This window comes from Orycteropus afer, unplaced genomic scaffold (genome assembly GCF_000298275.1).
Source record: "Orycteropus afer afer isolate SDZICR_OR568_19922 unplaced genomic scaffold, OryAfe1.0 scaffold00287, whole genome shotgun sequence".
Classification (NCBI taxonomy): Eukaryota; Metazoa; Chordata; class Mammalia; order Tubulidentata; family Orycteropodidae; genus Orycteropus; species Orycteropus afer.
The window spans coordinates 2,160,518-2,169,458 of record NW_006921874.1 but is presented as its reverse complement, the minus strand read 5'-3'; the positions used below and the strand labels follow the sequence as shown (position 1 = coordinate 2,169,458).

The 8,941-nt window shown below is 42.1% G+C and overlaps 1 protein-coding gene across 1 annotated transcript in view; it reads right to left on the bottom strand.

Moving 5' to 3' along the window:
- The window catches only part of GPC4 (glypican 4), a 143,964-nt gene that overhangs the window by 14,782 nt on the left and 120,241 nt on the right, over nucleotides 1-8,941 (bottom strand). Inside the window, exon 4 of the mRNA XM_007950745.1 lies at nucleotides 356-521. Coding sequence (XP_007948936.1) covers nucleotides 356-521 — 166 coding nt within the window. The remainder of the gene's footprint in view (nucleotides 1-355; nucleotides 522-8,941) is intronic.

The following is an 8,941-nucleotide window of genomic DNA, read 5'->3' as shown; positions in this document are numbered from 1 at the left end:
TGAACTTGAACTTAAAGCCTCCAAATTGTAAGAATAAACTCCTGTTTGTTGAGGCCATCCCATTTGTGGTATATTTTTGCCAGAGCAGCACTAGGTAACCAGAACAGGAGGGAAACAGCAAAAAGACACTTTCTTGTTAATAGAACTTGGTAGTCACTGTGTCTAATGTCTTCAGAAATGCCACCATTAGTTGAAGGGAATGTTTCTGTGTAGGAATGGTATGAACTTGGAGCAGAGTTAAGATACTAGCAAACACTAAATGACAAACAGGATTTTTACAGCTTGTAATTACAACATTCCTTGTGGCCTGAAACAAAGTCATTGCCAGTGACAAACACATCAGTCATTTGCTCACCTATGAAATTGTTCCACTCAAAATCAAGATCCCCTTGGTTGGCCAAACAGCCTCTCATGATGTTTGAGCAGTAGTTGTAACATGGCTTCACAGACACCAGACCCCGGCAGTGGGAGCAGTAGGTCATTTTCAGCAGGGCGTGGGTACACTGGGCTGTGGGATTCACCTGATGTGTGAGAACAAAGAGAGAGAGGGGTGAGGTGGACGCAGAAGTTGCAGGTTTATCAAGGTGACATTCAAGGCCTGGCCATGAATTTAACAAAAGAATGAATTGCAACTGACCACAATTAACTGGCCAGGTCTGCCTCTGTTGTTGCTGCTGCTGCTGTTGGCTGCCACCAGTCAGCCCCCAACTCATGGCAGCCCCACGCACAGTGAAATGGCATACTGTCCCTGACCCGCACGATCACATACAGACAGGGTTACTGTGCTCCACAGGGTTTTTACTGGTTGATTTTCAGAAGCAGAACACCAGGCCTTTCTTCCTAGTCTTAGTCTGGAAGCTCCACTGAAATCTGTTTAGTATCATAGCAATAAGCAAGCCTCCACTGACAGACAGGGGGTGGGGGTGGGGGGTGGTGAGGGCTGCACGTGAAATGCATCCGCTGGAAATCAAACCCAGGTCTGTTGTTGTTGTTATGTGCCGTCGAGTCTGACCCAACTCATAGCGACCCCTCCTTGGGTTTCCAAGGTGGCATCGCTACGGAAGTAGATTGCCCAACCTTCCTTCCGAGGAGTGGCTGGTGGGTTTGAAGCACCAGCCCTCTGGGTAGCAGTCAAATGCCTTAGGCACTACGCTACCAGAGCTCCCTAACCCGGGCTTAGAAGAGGTCAAATTAGATAAAGGAAAGCTGTGTGCTGAGGAGAGGGGGAGGGAGGTGGGCAGAAAGAAAGCATGACCTTAAACAACCAAGTTACACAGGTCTCTAAACCTGGAAGCTCCCACCCTTCCCTTCTCTCTCCTCCCCCCTATCCCACACACTCGTTTTTACCTGTTCAATTTCAAAGACCTTTTGCAAATAACTTTGCAGGAAAAGCCCACTGTGAAACACAAGATACAGTCATGGGAACTGCCTGCATGTCCCCACCAGGTGCAGCCTGCTAGGGCCTTGCCAATCACTGTGTGTGTCTTTGCCAGACTGGAACAAAAGCATATCTTCTTCTGAAATCCACAGACAGCCCTTTGGACCTTAATCGCCACCTCCACACTCAAGGCTTAGAGAGGTACCCAGTGTGTATACTCTGTGCTGTGCCAAGAATGTTGTGGAAGGTAATGTATTCTACAGGGCAGAAGAGCTATCATTTTAGATGTGAGGGCACAGGAAGGCCTAACAAGGCTTGGGGGCTGTGGATTCTGCTGTGCTCTGGGAATATTAGGTGGAAGAGATGGGTACTTCAATTAAATTTTGAAGAAGGATTTGCATTGAAGTGGTCAAATGAGAGGAGAGCTACTCAGGTATGAGAATGAAATAAAAGTTAGAAAGCAGTGTACTAGGCATATCGTGATATCTTAGAATGGAGCTGAGGAACTATGGGAAAAAGGTTGGATGCACGGGTGTGTGTATGTGGCCAGATTAGCGGGGCTCGGATGCCAGTCAAGAATGGAGGCAGCACCTGGCAGGACACAGTGAGCTACTAAGAGTTCATGGGGAGGGTAAAGGACGAGGATGGAAGCCATACTGAAATCAGATTGGGCAGCGAAATGGAACCAAGGTTCATCTTTCTAACTCTTTAGAGCCCAGATGACAAAGTGGTTAGGTGTTTGGCTGCTAACCAAAAGCTTGGCTGTTCAAACATACCCATCTGCTCCCTGAAAGAGAGACCTGGTGATCTGCTCCCATAAAGATTACAGCCTAGAAAACCCTATAGGGCAGTTCTACTCTGTCACACGGGGTCACTATGAGTCAGAATTGACTCCACAGCACCTGACAACAAGAAGTTCTGTAAATGGTAATGGTCTTCTGCATATTGGACTTGAGTCACTTCCATCAGCGCGGAGAAAGGATCATGGCTAGGTAGCCGATTCTGGCAGTTAACTAAAAATTCCTCTATCTTCTCCTCCTCTTTACCCCACTTTTCTCTTTGGGATCAATGTCAAAGGGTTAATACATTCTTCTCTATAGTACCAACCTATTCTTCAAACATCAACTTCTGGTAGCAGATATGACCGCGGGGAACAGATGTTGGCGGCCCACAAAGCTTTTCACCTGCTCTGGAGGGTTACTTTGGATACCACTTATCAACAGTGTCCTTAGGAACAGGAACAGGACATTAGGACTTTCAGGAGCACAACTTAACAATGACAGGCTCCTACTGATGTATATAGACCGCCTCGTATCCCAAACAGAACTCTAGCTCAAAAGGACAGGGGTGATATCCAACAAGATAGTAATTGTATGCACTGAACTCAATATCCCTTACAGAGTATTAGGCCTTGTCCAGTTTTAACCAGTCCCAAATGTTTTCCTAGGCCCAAAATCAGTCCTTTTAACTAGGTATTATTATACAGTAAAATCTTGGCTAACCAATACCCTGGAGGAATGCCCTTTCTGGATAGTGCAAAGTTCATTCCTTTAAAGCCTCAGATTATTGGGACTTTGATACTTGTCTGCCTCCTCATTTTCCAGATGAGCAAACAGGCCTGGAGACGGGAAGTAGCCCAAGAATCACTGGATTACAGAAGTTGAACAGGGAACTCTGGTGGCATAGTGCATAAGCACTTGACTGCTAACTAGAAAGTCAGCGGTTCAAACCCACCAGCTGCTCTGTGGAAAGAAGACAGGGTGATCTACTTCCATAAAGATTTATAGCCTTGGAAACCCAGTGGGGGTCGCTATGAATTGGATATGACTCAATGGCAGTGAGTTTGGTTTTTGGGTTTTTTGAGTTGAAAAGGACCTTACAGAGCATGACCATCATGCTCACATTTAAGAGAGAAGACAACTGAAGCCCAAGAGATTAAGTGAGTTGCTGACAGTCACCCGGCTACCTCTGATTCCAGTACTACAACTTATCAAACATTTGGGACAAAAAATAAAAAAAGTTTTCCAAGATGCATCATGTTTCCCTGTCTTCTTAAACAGAAGATATAAAACTCTAATCATCTTAGACATCAGTTATTCTGTTTAGTTTTAGTTGGGGTCCACATTGGTGAGACTGCTCACTGGATAGATTTTAAAGTGGTAAAGAGTTATGTAAATGACTTAAAAAAAACCACAGGGTAGCAGTTAGCAACTGTTGAATATTATGCTTAAGAACAGACAATGCCCCATCAAGAAGAGGTGTAAAAAGCTACTGTCAACAAACAATTATTGAGAACATACTATGTGCCAAGAATAGTCCAGGATGTATTTGTGATTAGGTAGCAAGACAAGTAAGAATTTTTATGTTAGGCTATGGAACCTGTTCTACAAAACACAAAGAAACTCCAATGAGTTGTAGCCGTTTAGGAATGAGCAAACATTTTAAACACAAGGTAGTTACAGTCAAGAAATGGTTATTTTTCCCCCCACCAAATAGGTCATGTCCCATTTCCTTTTGTTTTTTAAGTCCACTGTAGGCTTAATTCAATTGCAAGTCAAAACATCTGTACAGTAGACCTTGTAGTACCCTCTCCTAAAATAGGCTGATGGAGGCTCAAGTTCTACAAACAGAGACGACACTAAATGACACAGTAGGCTTTTATTAAAGGAAGATTATGAAGCTTGGTCTGGCGGAGCTTTTCAATTTCATTATTTGGCTCATGCTCTGCACATGATTTGTTGTGTAACTATTAAAAATGATCACAAGGAACTCATCTATAACATGCTATGAAAACACTAAATAAGACCAGAACTGGAAAGAGCTGGGCAAATTATAAGAAAACTAAGACAAGAAGGGACATATAAAAAATTGAAGTTGGAAAAAAATCTGTCTTTCATCTTACAAGGACTAATCAGACCACTCTGCAAAATATTTCACATGAAGGGAAGTTAGAACCTGGGGAGCAATCCCTCGTGTGGAATGAGGCTTTGGCTTAAAGAGCAAGGTTTGTAAACAGTAATAAAATCTAAAGAAATGGGGGAACTAGGAGTCCCCTGTGATGCCTCCCCTCTCCCTGCCCCAGAGGAAATGTCAACAATATAAACCACTCCCCAGATCTTGGGTCCCATCCTCAACAATCTGACCAAGCTCAAGATGGCAGACCCAGAGTGCCAAGGACTAACTCTCTGTCTTTGGACTCTGGACTATCACAGCAGATAAACTACATAACTAGTTCTCCTTTGGAATTTTCCAGAGTGTCTTGGTAAGAAGCACTGTAGGTTGGTAAAAGACCCAAAGGCATACCACTGCCACAGGGAAGAACAAGCAACACAGTAATACAGTGCTTCAATTCAAATTGTTTCCTGGAATTTCTGGCCAAAGTCCAACATCTCCTTGGTCCAGTGGTGGCTCTTGTGGTCACACTGTGATATACAAGGCGCTGCTCCTTCACAAGCTCTCAATGATCTTTCTGCCATGCCAGGGCAAACCCTTCACCCATAACCAAACATAACAATGGACTAAGTTTATACTTTGTTCTGAAGCTTTGTTTATTTTGAATAGAAATTCAAGTTCATTCACACGCTATTCCCTTGGAGACCTCAAAATCAATTATTTCTCGAGTCTTCAACTAGCTTATTTACTGAAGCAGATTTACTCCAGAAGATCCCAGACCAAGTGATAGACCATGCCACTCAGAGATGGACAAAAAGGGTAAGTAACTATACTCCAAGGCCCTCCCTGAGTCCTCTAATGACATGGCACGCCACTTAAAATGATCAATCTCATTGTTACTTTGGAACACAGATCTTAACTAACGTTTGAGGTGGTTTCCTTTTGCTTAGGTGTCAGTGGTGGCTTCGAGGATCCTTGGGGCTGGAGTAGGGGATGAGAGCCGATTGCTTTTACAAAAGTCACATTTTCCAGACCTATTTTAGACATTAAATAGTTACTTCTCAAAACGACATGAGAAAAGAAAAGGAAAAGGAAAACTGAGTTCCTCTCTTGCAGCTTTGAACCACTTAACACAAAGAATGATTTAATGGTCTCAGATACAAAATGCTTATCTAGCTTACATGGTTTCATGAGCATGACAGTCTTGAAGAAAATATTCCATAAAAAAAAACCCATTTTATCCCATGTCAGAACTACCTGTCCATTGAGAACTATGTTTACTGTATTTTACGCGAATAACATGCATTTTCTGTGTTTGTTTGCAGCTGGGGCCTCCCTCCCCCAAGGTATTTTTATAAGCACACTATGCTAATTTAATTTTACAGCAACATGTTAAAAAACATGGCATAGTGGTGCTTATGAAAACACCTTTGCAGGGGGTTAGGGCATGTGTGGTTGGCAAACAAATGCAGGAGTATGTTACCTGCATAAAATATGGTAGGAGAGTACAAACTATGTGTCAGACACTGTTTTAAGTATTTCACATGTATTAACTCCTTTAAGCCTCAAAATAATCACACAATGTGTGTATTGTGTTATTTTACAGACAACGAAGTGGAGACCCAAAGAGTTATGTGATTCCCACAAGGCCTTCCAGTAGAAGGCAGAGACAAGATCTGAACTCAGGCAGTTGGGTTCCAGAACATGTGCACTCAGTTTCCTTGACTGATATCTAAGTGGCTTCTTTTCAGTAACAGGCTGTAGGATATTTGAAGGCAGCACAGAGGTCTGGTCCTTCTCCATCACCCCCAGGATCTCCATACAAAGTGAACATTCAGCTATTTGGCTGGATGCTTCCTTGTGAGAATTCAGTTTTCCAAGTTTACTGACCAAATGAATCTTTCTGTTTTGGGGCAATTTAAGATGCAACAGTTCTACATGGAACAGTATTTGACTAGACACTTGGATGAGATACCATGTGGTTTAATAAAACAATAATGACTTATGGAGTCAGGATTATGTCCTTAAAACCATTTGAAGTGTTACAGGGGCGAGGAAAAAAAAATATTATCTATACTATTCACTAGTCCCTGTTCTCAAGATTCAAAGGATCAAGAAAAGATTTCTGGTCTTGATGCCACAATGTGAATGAACCTAGAAAACATTATGTTGAACAAGGTCAAGTCACAAAAGGGCAAATACTATATGCCCTCACTTATATAAAATAAGCAAATACATAGAAACTAAGAATTATCAGTTGTTATCAGGGGTGAGAGGCAGGAGAAAGGGGGGGAGTTTTTGTTTAGGGGCAGAGTTTATGTTAACAGAGGTAGAATGATTTAGAAACAGATAGTGACAAAGGTTCGAGAACATGAAGAAAGTAATCAATGTCACTGAATTGTAAGAGAACATGAAGAAAGTAATCAATGTCACTGAATTGTACATGTGGAAATTGTTGAATTGGTGAAGATTTTGTTGTGTATATTTTCACAACAAACAGGGCCTGTGACTGGAACAGGTAGGGAGGGTGGGGAACAGCCCCCAGGCAGCAAGGAGCAGTGGCAGACAGGGCCAGCGGCTGGAACAGGTAGGCGGGAAACCAAGAATTGAGTGGAGTGGTTGGAACAGCTAAGGGAGATGAACTTGTTTGTTGGTTTATCATACTGTGGTGGCTTGTGTGTTGCTGTGAGGCTGGAGGCTGTGCCAACAGGGATGCCCATGGTGAAACAGTTTCAGTAGAGCTTCCAGACTGAGACAGACTCGGAAGAAGGAAGAGGCCATCCACTTCTCAAAGAATTGGCCAGTGAAAACCTTATGAATAGTAGTGAAACACTGTCTGATTTATTACTGGAAAGTTTTATAAATAGCCCTGAAACATTGTCTGACACAGTGCTGGATGATGAGCCCCTCAGGGAGGAAGGCACTCAAAATATAACTGGGAAAGAGCTGCCTTATCAGAGTAGAGCCTACCTTAGTGATTTGGATAAAGTAGGGCTTCCAGGGCCTCCATTTGCTGAAGTGTCACAACTCAATATGAGAAGAAACAGCTGTAAATATCCAATGATAATCAGAACATGGAATGTATGAAGTATGAATCCAGAAAAACTGGAAGTTGTCAAAAATGAAATGAAACACATAAAGATTGATATCCTAGGCACTAGTGAGCTGAAAAGGACCAGTTTCGGCCATTTTGAATCAGATAACCATATGATCTACTATGCCAGAAATGACAAATTGAAGAGGAATGGCATGGCATTGATCATCACAAAGAATGTTTCAAGATCCATCCCGAAGTAAAATGCTGTTAGTGATAGAATAACATCTATATGCCTACAAGGAAAGCCAGTTAATACTACTATTATTCAAATCTATGTACCAACCACCAAAGCCAAAGATGAGGAAATTGATATTTACCAACTTCTGCAGTGTGAAATTGACCAAACATGCAATTAATATGTGCTGATTTATCATTGGTGACTGGAATACAAAAGTTGGAAACAAAGAAGCATCACTGGTAGAAGTTGGTAAATATCTTCAATTCTCTCATCTTAGGGCTTGCTGACAGAAATAATGCTGGAGATTGCATGGTAGAATTTTGCAACACCAACAACTTATATCATTGCAAATACCTTTTTTCAACAACACAAATGGCAGCTATACACGTGGACTTTGCCAGATGGAGTACACAGGAATCAGACTGACTACATCTGTGGCAAGAGGCAATGGAGAAGCTCAGTACCTTCAGCCAAAACAAGGCCAGGAGCTGATTGTGGAACAGACCATCAACTGTTCATATGCAAGTTCAACATGAAGTTAAGGACAATGAAAATAAGTCCACCAGAGCCAAAATATGATCTTGTTTATATCCCTCCTTAATTTAGAGACCATCTAAAGAATAGATTGGATGCATTGAACACCAATGACCAAAAACCAGAGGAATTGTGGGATGACATCAAGAATATCATCCATGAAGAAAGCAAAAGGTCATTAAACAGACAGGAAAGGAAGAAAAGACCAAAATGGATGTCAGAAGAGACTCTGAAACTTGCCCTTGAATAGAGATTAGCTAAAGCAAAGGGAGAAAGGACAAGATAAAAGAGCTGAACAGAAGATTTCAAAGAGCAGCTCGAGAAGACAAAGCCAATTATTATAATGAAATGTGCAAAGACATAGAGCTGGAAAGCTAGAAGGGAAAAACACACTCAGCACGTCTCAAGCTGAAAGAACTGAAGAAGAAATGTAAGCCTCGAGTTGCAATACTGAAAGATTCTATGTGCAATATATTGAATAATGCAGGAAACATCAAAAGAATATGGAAGGAATACACAGAGTCACTGTATAAAAAAGAATTGGTTGATGTCCATCCATTTCAGCAGGTGGCATATGATCAAGAATCAATGGTACTGAAGGAAGAAGTCAAAGCTGCACTGAGGCAGTGGCAAAAAACAAGACTCCAGGAATTGATGGGATACCCATTGAGATGTTTCAACAAACAGATGCCGCACTAGAGGCACTCACTTAGCTGTTGTTGTTGTTGTTATGTGCCGTCAAGTCGGACCTGACTCATAGCAACCCCTCCTTGGGTTTCCAAGGCTGTCTCACTACGGAAGTAGAAGACAACTACCTGGCCAACTAACTGGAAAAGATCCATATTGTACCCATTCCAAAGAA